At 35.8% G+C, this 16,805-nt stretch overlaps 1 protein-coding gene across 1 annotated transcript; it reads left to right on the top strand.

The window, feature by feature from the left end:
- Positions 1 to 369: 369 nt before the first annotated feature.
- On the top strand, positions 370 to 15,721 carry LOC113240325 (bcl-2-related ovarian killer protein homolog A-like; the record flags this gene model as incomplete). Its single annotated transcript, XM_026477597.1, has 4 exons — positions 370 to 574; positions 5,869 to 6,104; positions 6,555 to 6,815; positions 15,563 to 15,721. Coding segments are annotated over 4 exons (861 nt in total), but the record flags the coding sequence as incomplete, so codon positions are not given.
- Positions 15,722 to 16,805: the final 1,084 nt, after the last annotated feature.

Genomic DNA, 16,805 nt, shown 5'->3' with positions numbered 1-16,805 from the left:
TTCTAAAGATTATTTTCAACTTCTGCGTAGTTGGATGACAAAATTCCATGATAGTGACCCGTTTGGCAGCTCGTTCTTGCAGGTATTCTCGATCTAAGGTGTTTGAAATAAATATTGTAAATGATAAATGTATCCAAAGAGCAAATCCTAGAGTTTTTTGCTCATTCTTCTCGGGGGAATCTGCCTTACGAATGACCAGTAGAGTTCAATCAATATGACGATTTTAAGTGTAATTTGCTTACCTATGAAATAAAGATGATTTAACTTTGACTTTGACATTGAATATGTAAATTTAAAACTTAAGTGTAGTTAAATTAAATTTTTTCGAAATATAGATTTTAGAAAACTAACACAAACTGATTTTTACAGATAGGGCCAGTAACAGATACAAAATGGAAACTGAATGGGTCGCGAGCAATCGAAGATGGCGGGAACAGGATCGCAATACACGTCACTCCACCAGATGGAGACGAAGATGACGAGTTCGTGCCCCCGCTGCGTGTGCGACGCAAGCTCAGTACACCCGTGAGCGCACTTGAAGGAGCAGATGGACTCGCTGCTTTACGGTCAAGTGGTACGTTTAGCAATATGTACGTAACTTCTGCGTCATGCCAAGGAAAATGTTTATATTGTATAAGCTTTACTAGGGCAGAATATAATGCCGCTCCAAGGCGTCTCGTCGCTTTTAAGAAATACCCATGTACACAAACTACGTAGTCAACTTTCTACATAACGGAAAATACAAATAACCAAATTAGATGAAAAAAGCCAGAAAGTAACGTTGATAAATCATAATTGTTAATTAAATATCGTCTGTTGCAAGATCATTTAACGTAACGGCCAAAAGTCTATTTTTCAGGAGAGACCAAAAACCATGTATTTATTTTAAAATTGCTATAACTTTCTTATTTTCATCTTATTGGTATGAAGTTTGAACAAAGTTTCTTACAATAGTAAGGACCTTTAACCCAATGACCCAATCTAATTGTAAAATCTAGTGCTGATAGTTTAAAAGATAACATGGCGCTTATGTTATTTTTTTCGTGTCCCAAATACGTTACGTTCCACGCTATATGCAATATTTTATAACATTGAATGTTGACTGTAGCGTAACTGACAAAATATAATATAATTTTTAACATCTCGCATAGCATTTTCAAAACGCTTATATAAATCGTGTTATTTTGAAGTACATATATGTATATATATATATATATATATATATACACACGTTGCTTTGTTTGATAAAACAAATATACACGATTTAAATCCGGAAAAATCGTTTCATTTCCTAAAACTAACTTCTTTAAAATCTTATCATTAATTTAAACACAATAAATCAAAAAGGCTATTTTAAAACAAAGCATATACAATTTTAAAATAATCATATTATCAAGCGTATGTAAGTTACTTTTTTTGCGACCAGTCTTGGGTTCGTTTGCCTTTCCTTTCCCTTGGTTTATTTTTCCTTGAGTTTTCTTTTTCTGACTGAATAATTTATTTTGATTTGTTTTCTCACGATACTTTTGATTTTCCATCCGATCCTTTCTTACCTTTTTTTTTAAAAATTTTATAGCAAAATGTTTATTTTGCTATAAAATTCCTTTTCCTTCATTACGTTTTTTCTTCTGTTCCTGTTTTTTCACATTGCCTGCTATTTTCCTTTTACGTCTTTCAGTCGATTCAAGTACATACTTCTCAACATCTAGTATATCATCTTCGGTGTTTTTATCGCACTCGCCTTTATCTTGATGATCGATGTGAGGATATCAATTTTGTCAACATATTATCCCTTATATAGCCTTATAGCCTCCCGGCTTAGATAGTCTTGAACGTACTGCTTGGGAATCACACCATGGTCACATAGTTTTTTCAAATCATGGTATTTTTTTGTTGAAATAGGTACTGGGTTTGCCTTGTAAACCTTGTAAATCTGAAACCGAATTGATTTTATTGGTAATGGTTGATTCTTCTTCATCTTAAGGTGCCTCTCCAACTAGTGAAGGTTGGCAGTCAGCTCAGCAAATTTATCTTTATTCCTGGCGAGTCTGAACACTTGGGCGGCACTCGCTATCCCAGTCCACTCTCGTATGTTCCTCAGCCACGATTTTTTCCTACGACCAGCTTTGCTTTTGCCAGCGACTTTTCCCATCATTATAAGTTGCAGAAGCTCCTATCTGTCATGTCTAAGTACCATGTAGTAAGTAAGTATCTAGGTCATCCCAGATATGCAACTTTTATCTGTTTGATGGTCTGCAAAAGCTTACGTTTATGTCCAACTAGTCGCAGAACTTCGTCATTGGTGATTTTCTGAGTCCATGATAAGTGCAACATTCTTCTGTAGGCCCACATTTCAAATGATTCAATACGTTTTCTGAGATGCTCTTTTATTGTCCAGGCGTCACATCCGTATAGAAGTATTGACCAGATGTAACACTGAAGAAGTCAAGTGCGCAAAGGAATCTTAAGACAACGGCAATATTATACTTTCCTCATAGTATTAAAGGCACTCCTGGCAACTTCAATGCGGGTTTTAATCGTTGATAATAAATCTTTACTCCATCTTTTTTGTATCATGGCCCAGTGGATTTTTTTAATATCCAGCGTCTTCTTTCGTAGAGTATTTCGTTTTCATGACGTCTAAATTGGTTTTCTTAAAAGTTGCAATCCTTATGTCCCTTAATTTCAAGTTTTTATTAGGCATAGTTCTAGCCGTAAATACTCGTCCAGTAATTATTTGCCAATCAGTAAAATAGGTACGGTCTAAGACTTTAACTTCGTATGGGCGCGGAAACTTTAGCGCGGTAAGTATGAATGTAGCCCATTTGTTTAGGACTCCACAAAATAAGGTTTAGTATCTAACGTTCGATGACACTATGCATGGAGTCAACAGGCATGTACTGGAAATAGATAGTTCACTTGAATCACTTAGTCAATAACAAAGTACATAACTGTCAAATATGTGCAGAAAAATATCATAGTTTAGGTGCATGTTCACGTTAAAGAAATATAATTAGAATACAATTATTTCATTTTCTAATCAGTATGAAACTAAGGTTTATATCAAAACTTGTTTTAGATAAGTATTTTTTGGGTTTAAAATATTACTAGGTAAGTAAATTCCATTTCCATTTAACTTAAATATCCTGTTTCGTAATTTTTATTACATGTTTGAGTAACAAGTTACTGTAATAACATAAAAATATTAATCTAAGGTCCATTTCTTGTAAAAAAATAAGTACGATATTAGTTAAAGTAACTAATAATTATTTGTTCTAAATAACTGTGAGTTTAATGTAACAGACAAAAGTTTTAGCGATTGCTGTATTACAACAAAATTTTTTGTAGACAGTCGTTACGTTAATTTAGTAAGACTCAAGTTCCTTATAAATGTATCATACGCTAAATTTTTGTTATTTTACCAATGAATCTTCATTTTTATCTAAGGTAACCGCTATTTTTTTCAAGATATAATTGTTTTAACAGCACATTCGATTGGGCGCAAAATTTTCTGTCGAACTGTATACATAACTCATTTTCGCCCATTTGGCGGTTACGTTAATTGATCCTACAACTAACGATATGAGAGTAGACAGTCGGCAATTAATGGACGAATAGTTCTCGTGATGTATCTTTTTTATAGACAAATAAATTATCTAAGATATTCGTAGTTTATAACATTGCAAAGGCCTTTTTTGATTATGTTAACGAGCCCTATCGAAAGTCGCGATGTGAAAACCCAAAGGCATTATCCGCAAAAACTGCTAAAAAAACTTATGAACCATTGAATTGGATATGACGCATGAAGAAAAACTTCTTAGTTTTTCATACAAATTTTTTTTTTTTTAATGACATAATAAACACTTATGTAAGTTTCCTTTGATAATAATACTTTGTGTCAAATCGCCTAAATAGAGTTATTCGTAAAATACTAACAATCTCGCAGGCACCCTGTATTACTTAGACAACAATTTTTTTTCCATGTCTTTAGATCGCTCTAGACGGTGATAACTCTGTGTGGTAGCAAAAGAAATCAAACGGGAAGCGTTGCCAAACAATTTACTACCAAATACAGATCTAAAAAGAGTCATATGGTACAACTAAAACTTACAAGTTTATTTTTGGTGAATTTTTTACGTTTTCTAAGAAGTTATGAAACTGAAATTGTTTTTTATAATGTTAGTAATATAGTCCAGCTAGATTGTTAGTATTTTAAAAATAACCCTGTACATGTAAGTTATAATAATTTATAATTTGTATGTAAACAGTAGTAACAGTTAACTACGTCTTAATTGTGTCATAAAACCTTTAAGCAAAAAATCTATCTCTAATTTAAGAGCTGTTTGTTACACCCGGCGACTTTTAGCAGCGATGCAGTCGCTAATCGTCTAACTTTTACACACACGTGCGACTTTAAGCATTGATGCAAACGCGATTCAGGCGCGCGACTGCATCGATACAAACGCGCTTTTTTATCGATGCAATCGCCTATAAATCGCAAGTGTGGCAATGCAATCGCGTGTTAGGGCGCGCTCAAGTTAGCCGCGCTGCAACAGCGCTGCAGCCGCGCGACCATCGCGCTGTATTCACGCTCAGTTGTAGCCACGGTTAGTGAGGTGTACACTATTTATGTGATCTGTGGGTGTACATGTTAATTTTTCAAATTAACTACGAAGGACGAAAATCGAGTTGAAGAATTTATAGAGAATGCAAAACAACACCCTGCAATATGGGATATCAGTTCCGCTAGTTATTATAATCGACTGAAAAAAAATGGCATGGGAAAATTTTTTGTCTAAAATTTGTTGACAATTTTGAAACTAAAACTACAAATGAAAAAACATACCAGGTGAGTCATTTTTATACCTATGCGTGAAGTGTGTGCCCCAAGAACTCTGACCCCCCTAACCATATTGCCGAACCTTGTTGATTATTTTGATAAAATAAAGATAACGAACGGATTCTAATACGTTCTGTTCTGTTATTCTTTTTAAATTTTTTTTCTTCAGTTTTAACAAAATAAGTAAAAGTAACTTTTCTTCGTCGGAATCCATCGTGTAACTGTGTCGAAAGATAAAACATCACTAAAAATTTGCGGCGCGACAGACGCGCGACTGCAACGCGTCTTACAGCAGCTAATTTGAATGCGCCCTAAAAGTCGCTGTGTGTAGCCACTCGAGCGCGTTCAAATTAGCCGCTGTTAGAAGCGCTGCAGCCGCGCAACAGCCGCACTGAATCCGCACGGCGGCCGCGTGACTGTCGCGCTGCTGAAGTGCGACCAAATTTTTAGTGATGTTTTATCTTTCGACTTAGTTATGCGATGGATTCTGACGAAGAAACATGACTTTTACCTAGTTCTTGGGCACACACTTCACATATAGGTATTAAAAATTACTCACCTGCTACGTTTTTTCAGTTGTACTTTCAGTTTCAAAATTGTCAATAAATTTTAGACATAAATTTTCCCATGCCTTTTTTATCATATTAGAATAACTGGCGGAACTGCTATGCCATGTTGAAGGGTGTTGTTTTACATTTTCTATAATTTCTTCTATTCGATTTTCATGCATCGTGGTTAATTTGAAAAATTAACATGTAGGTACACCTCACAAACCGTGACTGCAACCGAGCGTGACTGCAGCGCGATAGTCGCGCGGCCGCCGCGCTTCTGCAGCGCGTATAACAGCGGCTAATTTGAACTAGGCAGAGTTCGTTTTATAAATATGAAACAATTGTCTTGAACCAATTATACTGAGAACACCGGATGTGAGAATGGCCGTTAAATCAAAGTTCGTTTTATAAATCTCAGTCTTACTATCAGTACTTAAATTGACATGTTTAGTACACTATTTTATTAATCATCTTCAGATATTCAACGAGGGTCAGTACAGTCACTTTCTCCCCTGGACCGCACTAAACGACGATTCAGCACGATGGTGTCCAGCGCCACGGCAGCAGCAGTCTCCCGCCGACTGTCCGCCACAATCGGCTGGTGTCTGGCCACACCCACACAGGTCAAACCACAAATCGTTCGCCAGGGAAGGGCTTTGTGTCTACAGTATATAAAAACACAAATTAAAAGATCTGCCATAAATACCAAAAAGGTAAGTTTTGCATATATTTTTTTTGTATTTGATGTAAAATAATATATTGAAGGAATATATTGAAGACTTGAGCAAATATATTCCTACATAGGTAAACATTTTTCTGAAACGTTAACAGTCTCTTATAATCATATGATTGTAAGAGACTGTTAACGTTTCAGAAAAATAAGATATAAGATAATATTATCATTATATCATTGTTCAAGTTGAAAATAATTGCTAAGAAACCTCTTCGTTGATATGACCTTTATTTTTAATTATTGGTTTGTCTTGATCTTCAGAGAGTCTCTTTACAATTTGAAAGATTTGTGGTATGAATTCACATATTTAAATGGTTTTAATTTTGATGATACCAAATGTATGCAATGCAAAAGTACCAATAAATTATACATTTTGTTATTCCAGAAGTCGGTAATTCGATTTCAAATTTAAAACATTTTCATTTTTCAGCAAATTGTGATAAAACGTCTTCAAAATATGATCGAGACGGAATGTGGTGCAGAAGCAGCAGCTAACGTGGAACACGGGGTAATAGCAGCAATGCGAGCTCTGTGCGTAGCACTGGAACGTAAGCGACCTGAAGCTTTCCGGCACGTGGCGCGCCAGGCCACCCGGGCACCCTCGGCCATGCTCCGCTCAGACACGGCACTCGCAGAATTAGCCTTAGCCCTTGGGCGTCGCGTCACTAGAGACAGTATCACTTGGTCCAAGGTAAAAACAAGTTAGTTAAAATTTTGCGTAAGTAATTAAGCCACCAATTTTTATCTTCGTATAGAGTTTACGTCAATGTGAAGTAGTCACAATGAATTATGAACTGCATAAATCGAAAAATGATATCTTTTAATATTCTGAGCAATTACACAGGCCCTCTAAATGACGTGCTATTTATAAATTAAAAGATATATACCATTTACTAGAGTGACACAGTTTAGGCACCTGCGTCACATAGTAAATACAGAGCTTATGTATGATTGTGACATGCAAAGGGTGGGAATATGCTGGATCGCAGGTTTGCGTATTGGTGAAGTAAAAGTGTCTTTATTTAAATCATACTGTCAATCGTTTTACTGGAGCGCCCTGTGGGCTAGGTATACCCAAAAGACTTTCAATGAGCTGCGCGACCTATTTAATGACATGTTTAGGATGCTCTTGGGGCTGCCCAGATACTACAGTGCATCTGGTACGTTTGCGGACGCACACGCTGACTTTTTTCATGCAGTAATGCGTAAAAAAATTGTATCAGTGAGACGCAGAATACTGGGGAGCCCTAACGGCATACTGAGGACACAAGCTAAGAGACAGGATAGTGCTTTACATAGGCAGTGAGTATCGGATGTGATAAATCCTCACGCTGAATGTGTTTATTTTATTAATTAATTATTTGTGTGTGTGTTTATGTAACTGTCTTATATAACGTGTGTGATTTATATTGTTACTAACATAGATTTTTTTAAATATAATATCAAATGATCGGACGAACAATTTGTGCGCCTGAAGGTAAGCTACATGCTTGTCCATAACAGTTGCAGTGCCACTCAGACCTTTAAATCGCAAAGAACTTAGGGCCACTGCCACTGCGCCCTGATGGGCGTGATCCCTGAGACATAAGTAGGCAAGTCCAATGTACCCGTAATTTCACTAGCACCCTTACCTTTCCAAGCCGGAACGCAGTAATGCTCACATATTTGCTTGGCGACGGAAATAGGTAAGGTGGCTGTACTTCTCTGGACGAACTCTTTCACAAGGAACTCCGCTGCTTAGATTTCGATTAGATTTAAGTTAGTTCACTGACTGACGCTGACTCTCGGAATTAGCCTCTTACTCAGAATTAGCCTTAGCCCTTAGGCGTCGCATCACTAGAGACGGTGTCACTTAGTGTAAGTTAAAAAGTTTTCCCGTGTGTTAAGACACCACTTTTAATTATATCTATATATCTTTGTTAACTTTTTGGACGCTTTTTTATGATATAAATATACTTTACATCGAATTGAAAATAGATGGAATCTTCAAAAGCGGATTTAAATGAAATGCTGCAGATTTCGCTAAAATGCAGATATCTTTTCTTCAAAGACGTAACTTCTTTGATCACATCAGTTTTTGTACTCTTGCACCTTAGAGTTTGTATTAAAACGAATGTTATTTTACGGCAGCAAAGGTCAAGGAAAAGAATAACACTCTACCCGAATATATTACCGTACATCAAATTTCAATTCAAAAGTATAAAGTTCAGCACCTCAACCAAAACCTCTCTTGATTAAAAGCCAAAACACGCACAGACCCCTGCGGGCCAGCACGCAATGTCTGGTTAATACTATAAAGAAGAGATCAGAATAGACAGAATTTTTAATTGCAATTTTCTACCAGTAAATAGCTCTCAAAACGCTGAAAATTGCGCCCCTTTAATTTTAAATGATATATAAAGTAGACCAATGGCCTGGTCAAGGAAATTGAAAAAGTTCATTCGGTTCATTCAGTTCATTTCCCAAATTGGTCCTATCAGGAATCGAACCCGGAACCTCCTTATCCAGCGCTTGCAGTGCAAACAATTGGATCCCGAGGTCGTCTAATGAATACGTTTTCCTGGCAAGAGGATAATCGACGACTTGTGCAAACAACTAACAACAAAAACAGGGAAAACGATTACCTAATTCAGATCAGAACAAAGAATTAGTAGATCTATCTAAGTAGCTGTCAACTTTAAACTGCCTCTGTGGTCGAACGGTTACCATGCCGGTCTGCCACGCATAGATCCCGGATTCGATTCCCGGGCTGGGCGAAATATTTGTATGGCACACATTTATTTCTCTCATGACTTTGGGTGTAATTTGTGGTCATCTATGTGTATGTCCGTGACACCTGCGACACAGGGTTTCCGTAGTGGCGGGGCTATGAGTGAGTGCATAAAAAAAATCTAAGTTCCTTTGAACTTACATACAAAAAAATATAATATAATACTAATCCGTTTAAAACCTTTATTCTGAAAAAGCTTTTCAGTACGCGTTATACAAATCTAGATCGTTTTAAATTTTTGAATAGACAATTTGTAGTTCGCTTACTACAAAATCTTGAGCGTCGTGAGTATTTATTTGAATGATATATTAAAATAGTAAGATTGAAATAAAAGTATGTACGTACATACTAATTCGTCTTTACCTATATATGTATTTTTTTCACGATAACATCACAACGTCTAACATCAGAAGGTATATTTTCAATCAAAGACATCAAGGAAACCCCATTTTGTTTATTAATCATAGTTGTAAAAAAACCAAGGCTTATTTATAGCAATGTTAACAAGACACAGCTTATTGCAAAATCTGTCAACCACACCAAATGAAATTGAGAATCAGTCAAGCAACAAATTGGGCCGGCGTTCATTTAGGGGTACAAGTACAAGAAAGATTTGTGTTGCAAATTGTAAACATTTGACATATAGACTGAATGCATAGTAGCAAGCAGTTTATAGTTACCTACGTAAAACCGACTGACATATTAACACACGCACACTCACGCACACGCACACAGTACGCACCACGTGGACGGACAGACGCATGTCACATACAAAAAAAGTCAAGAGCTCGTTTGTGAGTACATATTAGAGGATGGAAAAAGTACATTCGTCACAATAAATTTCTGTCATGTCAATATTAATATTTTCACTTCTCGTGCTCTTAAAATTCATATTTATGCTGGGTGTAGGCTGCATAAAATAGGATTTTATGCTCTAGTGCATAATATAGGATTTTATGCTCTAGTGCATAATATAAAAAAACATCACATTAAATACTTACATACATACATACTTCGGATGCGTTCTGTATTTACACCTCATCAATTTTTATTCTTGCTTGTACTTTTATTTTGTGATTAAGTGATTATTGAAATTATTTTAGTTCTTCACGAACTAAAAGAATTTAATAAACACAATTAGTTGACATTGTCAATTTAATGTCAACAATAATAAGAATGAAATATACCAACGGATTTATATTACATAGATAAGTAATGTACGACAAGCAACTTATTTGTTAGGTACACCCATTAGACACCCATAAAAGTTAGGAACACCCATTGACTTGGGTACACCACAGTCGATGCATCGTAAAGTTCAAATTTCAAAAACGTTTTCCACGCTAGCGTGCAAAAAACGCTTTTGCGCGCAGATTTCTAAGGAGAAAGAAAGCCTTTCCGAGCTAAGTGAGGTGAACAATCATTTTTGCAGCTTTATCTCAAAATGCTGTTTTTTATATTGCAGTATATTGGTTTGACATGGTAGCCTTGTGGGTTGTTTCAATAGCATTTCATTTATCTTGCCCATCCTTGTTGTAGTGGGTTTCAGGAGGAATAAATAGAAACAACGCCTTTTCACCGTCATCTCCACTTTTTTGTTGGGTTTAGCGTGAACTTAGACTTTTATATTTACCATTTACCATATCATATAGGGGAACTTTAAGCTACTTTATAAAATTCGAAAAGCTTGAATCTGTAAATTCGATTACGATTATTTCCTATTTTGCTTAATCCGGTTTTATAATTTTTTTTAACAATAATCCTTTGTATGCCTTTCCGAAAACTCTGTAAACTTCGACAAATATATTGAAATCACAATTCTTTCAGCTCAAAATCTTAAAGCTTTAATCCTATTTTACCCTTTATCTTATCTTATAACATTAAAATCGTCGTGGTTGCTTTATTACCACTTATATTATTATACCAATTCCATATATATAATATAAAGCTACAAGTTCTTACTCACTGATAGAAATAGAACGCATACTTGCCGATATGGTGGATAAAAGATATTTTCAGTACTCGTGCTCTTAAAATTCGTATTTATGCTGGGTGTAGGCTGCATAAAATAGGATTTTATGCTCTAGTGCATAATATAAAAAAACATCACATTAAATATGATTCAATTAAATAATCGTTTATATGTAATATTGCTGTTTAATATCCTCGCAATCGAAGTGAAAAGCAGAGTACATAACTCGTTCATAAAACCCATTTTACCCTCGACTTAAGTATCCTTAAATAGACGTCTCGGGTAAAATGACGCGCTTTATGCACTTGTTGTACAATCTACTATTATACCGTTGTACTCGGATAGGTTCCAAAGCAAAGAATCAAATATGAGAAGTCCTAAATGTGGAAAATATGAAAGAATGATCAACGACCTACGAAAACTATAATATATGGAGAGGATACTTGTGCACTTTTATGAGGTACACCATAGTCGATTTACGCCGGAAGTAAAAAGTGTTCGAAATTCAAATAAACAAGATGGCCGCCATACAAATTTTAAAGTCTCCTATCACGGAAACTATTAGAGATAGGTAGGAGGTGTTGGAAGGAATGTCACAGAGGGTAGTAATGATCAACTGCCTATGTCAAAAAAATTCAAGATGGCGAATTAAAAATGGCGGTCGAAGAAAAACTTGCTTCGATCCGGTTGGAAATTGGCATGCTGAGGTCTTTAGAAGGCCATAATCATAATTTGGGATTAAAATTTTTGTTTAGTTACTTTTTAATATGGCTGCCATATAAGTGTCTTTTTCGTTAAAAATGGCTGCCGGAAAAGACTTGTACTGATTCGGCTACAAATTGGCATGTGGAGGTCAGGACTGCCGGATAAAAATTTGTGGTCAAAATTTGTTTTTCGCCATTTTCAAATATGGCTGTCAAACGAGCCTTCGTTAGCGACAGAAAAAAAATTGCTTTGATCCCTTTGAATATTGGCATGTAGAGGTCCATACAGGGTTCGTTTATTACATTATTGGCAAGTTCTTCCTAAACGTGTATATCCACACGTGTACTTGTTACACTAAAATACAGTGCAGGTTTTAACTTCGCTACTATAAAAGCGATGGATCTGCAGTCACAAGTGATATATACTTCGTGGGTTCAAGCTTCAGTTTCGCTAGAAGCCAATTCAGTCTAGAATTTCCGTGTTGGAATGTGTAGGCCCCCAAAGTAAATCCTTTGGTATTCAAACCTTTGGGAAGGTTAAAGCTTCTACCGATATTAGGTCTCATACTGATAACACCTGACCTCCTTATTTATTCCCACCTTAAACTTATCAAAAAATGTAGTTACCCACCACCGTGTTCCTCATTTATAAACCACTAAAATATATACGCACATACTAATGATACACGAATTTTACCTCATGATTCTATTGTTGATATTATAATCGAGATCCTCAATTAAGTCTTAAAATATTAAGATATATATCATCAATATCCTAATGTTGCACTGATTGTTGTTAGCTATTTTAAAAATCCTTCCCAAAGACATCCATCATCGAGCGAATTACCCAAGAACAACCAAGTGTTTTGTTCCGCCTGAAAAATTTTTTTGTCAACTTTACACTTTTCTTATAAATAGTAATGATATATACAGTATAGTATAGTGATAGGGACATTAGTATCCTGAAACTTTATAAACCATTCTACTCCTTTATTGGCGACCTCAGGCAGCAATTCCGATATTAATAATAATAATAACGCACACGCTCAACATCCATACACATAGAAACCCAAAAAATCAATCAAACTCACGAGAAGAATAAATGCAGGCCATACAAATATTTCTCGCGGCCCGGGAATCGAACATGGGACCTCTGCGTAGCGAACCACTATGATCATACGGCCACAGAGGCAGTTAAAACATGTTAAGATTTAAAACTTAATAAGACGTATATGTTGATGAGACATTGGATTTACGAGTATGACATGCAAACAAGCCAAGTCTTCAGAATGGCATCTCGAAAACAAGGCGAAACCAAGAAACCGCGTCAAAATCTGATGGTTTTCCTCGATTTGATCTGCCGTGGTGTGGTGCACTACGAATTTCCGAATTCCAGAGGGACTAACGGTAAATAAAGAATTTTATTTAGGCAAATATCCACCGAAAACAGTCGGATATGTGGAAATAACAATTCATAAATTTTGCATCATAATAATGGACCATCGTACAAAGTCATCATTGTGCTATTGTGCAAGAGTTTTTATCCAAAAACTCAATGAAAATCATAGAGTTTTTAGCCAAAAACTCAACGAAGATCATCGTCCAACCACCGTACTCACCTAATATGGTTCCGTCTGACTTTTTCTTACTCCCGAGACTAAAATTACCTTAATTATATGGTCGATTATAGATAGATGATGATGGATAAGAATATAGATAGATTAAATTCATTACACGAACGAGTACGTGAGAATTCGCTCTCCTTAAGCGTTATACACGTAACACAACGCCTCCACGGTGTCGTTCAATAAATATTTTTTCACTGGCTCATTTATGTTTTATATATTTTATAAATATGTAAATAGTTTTATAAATATGATCTCAAATTTTGTTTTAGATATGAACATAAGAAATAGTGTACCTACAACCTTCGGAATTAATTCTTGGTAGACAAAGGTACCTATTTCGAGATTAACAATTTTCATGCTATTAATGAGTAAATTGCTTTGTTCTTTGAGACGATTTGTTTTTTCCTCTCGGTGGGCTCATAAATCGAGAAATCTCGTTTTATTATTAATTTCCATAAATTCGAATCTACACTTTTTTATACATAAAATAAATGCTCGTTTGACCTCCAGGACACATGATGGAAAGTCATGATGAGGTCGACGTTGGAGCATGCACACCTATTCGTTCGCTTATTCATTCTCGCCTTGAAAGGCTCAAATTTTAGCGTTCAAGTAAATAAAATCTGCAGGCAAAAATTCCATTCAAATGCCATACGCCACGTAATGTGGAAGCGTAACTCTTCGTGCGAATCTTGAGTATACCCCCAACACAGAGTTAGAACACCAGCTTATGTCTAGTGCAGCGATCATGAAAAGGGAAGTGAATTTATTTCATTCAATTCTTCAGTGATATATCCTGTAGCATACAGATAAACAGGTAACTTTTGGCGGTGTTCAAATACCTGCAATTTCCCCGAATCACTGATAAGCATCTTGGGTCGTTTCTCAATGGAATTCAAGGTGTTCAGTTGTATTTAGCAGATACATTCCACAAGTAGCAACAATACTACATACACTACCAAACCTGCGCATGGTAGATACTCGTACAGTAGTATGAACTACACCAGTATGAAGCAACACTGAGGTGTTGCTAAGGATGCTAAGATCGGGATACATGTTTATTCATAATGGACGACAGGCCCATACCAAGTAGCTAGAGACGGTCACCGATCAGTATAGTAAGGTCACCGATCAGTAGATATGTAAGGAAAAATGAAATTCACGTCAAAAGGACTCCGTTTTGTGGAGAATATACACGCCTGCGTTTTGATAGCGTCAAATTTGCTCCTTTACTTTTTTTTATTATATTTGCTACAATCTTTCTTTGTTAATCTATTTGTTCTTCAAAATACGAGTCATTGACTGTATGTTAAATTTGAATTAGCGTTAATTAAAGAATATTTAATTTCAATTAGCCCTTATTTTGTTGTATCATATCAACAAGACGTTAATACAAGCTTCAGGGTTTGACTCAACATACATAATTACATAACATAAAACCAAAACTTCAGTCGCGTAAAGTGGAGTGCCAATACGCATCCTTCCGATTTGCTTCACTGATACCTAAATCGTCCAATGCTGCATAATCTTCTTCTTATCGTGTCTATACTTCTTTTATTTTAGGACTACATTGACTGAATAGTAGGTATATTGCTACCTTGACTGCGTTCTCCTTGGCCGCGTAGAGATCTTCCCTTGTACAGGTATTAGGGCACAAGGGGCTCAACAGTCAGTGCTGCATGAACTGTGTTGGGGTATCGCAGTCACATTACGTTAAACTAGCATCCCTAAAACCCCATTTATACATATTGTCTCAAAATTACGTAACATACAATTAAAACCAAAACTTGAGTACCAATAAACATACCTTCCGATTTGTCCCACTGATGCCCAATTCTTCCAATGCTGCATAATATAAATGTATATTTTGTAAAATATTACATACTTGTACTAAGAAACAATATCTCAAAATTCGTAACCACAAAAAATTCTGACTGACAAAGTCGGTAGAACAACGTATCCTTAATGAAATTATTTTGCGGTCACAGATTAGATAAGTTTTCCAGAGTTCGGTAAACTTTGAATGGCCTAAAAATGGATAAAGTTTTACGATAACCCGATATTAACTTAATCTATTACCATGTAAGAGCTTATGGCTTTCTATAAAATTTACGTACTTGTTCCGTAAATCTTTTAATTTCAAAACTGTTAAAAGTCGTAAGTAGTCCTTTGAAACTTGCATAAGAGTGCAAACAGATTCGACACGTAGATAAATTTGTCGTTAACTAAACTGAAACCGATTTATCTACTTAAATCACTCTCTGCTCTAACTTTAACGGTGTCACTAACCTAAAACCTGATTTAGAACATAAAGTAATTTACCACACAGGACAGGCCAATAAAAGCATTTCATTGATAACACAGATAGCAGCAGTATACTGCATATGTGGAGCACTGGCACGAGAAGCAGCTGAGGCAGCGGAAGGCGAGCCTGCAATCGAGCTGGTTGCAGCACCAGCAGCAGCCATCGCTGATCTACTGCACGAGGACACTGGCTCTTGGATCGCTGCTCACGGTGGATGGGTACTAAAATTTTACCACGGAAATTAATATCTAGATCAATATTCAGGTGTAAGTAACCGTCTAATAATAAAGTCGTACATATACTCGTAATCGTAATCACACAATACAAACCGTTACGGCCACGAAAATAAATGGAGGAGATTATCAATTCGACTGTATGCTTTTTTATTTTGTATGTATATTACGCCATAACTTGTGATTCGATTTTGATGATTCTTTTTTTTTTTTGTTGAAAAGAGAGTACCTCAATAGTGGTCCCATTTAAATTTGAAGAAAATATTCCGCCTCTAAGGGTGGCAAACTAGGGGATGAATCCGGTTTCAGTACTTTCCGCTAACCAATTCCAATAAAACTTGTCAAATAGATGTAATTCCACAAACTTAAGGCCGATTTTTTAGCGCGTAATCCTAGGTCTGTGGTTTTTTAGTACTCTGTACTGAGATTATTTGTAGTATAGTTATAATTATATAGTAAATGTTTCAGTACAGGTATTTCGCTTAATAAGAAAGCGATGTTTAACATTTTTTCCTTGAAGTATAAAAGTTCAAAGAAAACTGGCGAAAGAGAATACCTTGAAAATGCGTCCTATAACGTGAAGACTATAGATAATAAATATGCTCTTTAATATTAACAAGGCAGTGTACTTAGAACCTATGTTAATGTCTTTCATATATCGCTTCCATTACGAAAACATACCACTCGATCCAATATCCCTTCCTTCATAAATAATTAAAATTCCAAAAATATTCAACGACCTCATAAATGCGAGCGATGCAGCAATTTGGGGAGAAGTGGTTTGTACAGTACTTTGTACTAAAATCTCGCAAATATAGATGAATATCAGTGCCTCCACTGAAAAACAAAATAAGACGTGTTATTTACTTTTTATTGCACCATTGGCTTCAGCATGTCCGGTTACATACGTAGGGCGCACTAAGTTATAACTTCCCGGAATTAATCAGAAAAAAATACTATAAATGGTCAGAAATGAATTTATTGTTTCTCAAAATATTCTCCGTTGGCGTTAATGCACTTTTTCATACGAGTGAACCAATTTAGAAAACATTTATGCCACTCCTACGTG

The sequence above is a fragment of the Hyposmocoma kahamanoa genome, unplaced genomic scaffold, assembly GCF_003589595.1.
Source record: "Hyposmocoma kahamanoa isolate Upper Pololo Valley unplaced genomic scaffold, ASM358959v1 131365, whole genome shotgun sequence".
Lineage (NCBI taxonomy): Eukaryota > Metazoa > Arthropoda > Insecta > Lepidoptera > Cosmopterigidae > Hyposmocoma > Hyposmocoma kahamanoa.
This window is presented reverse-complemented; position numbering and strand designations above follow the sequence as displayed.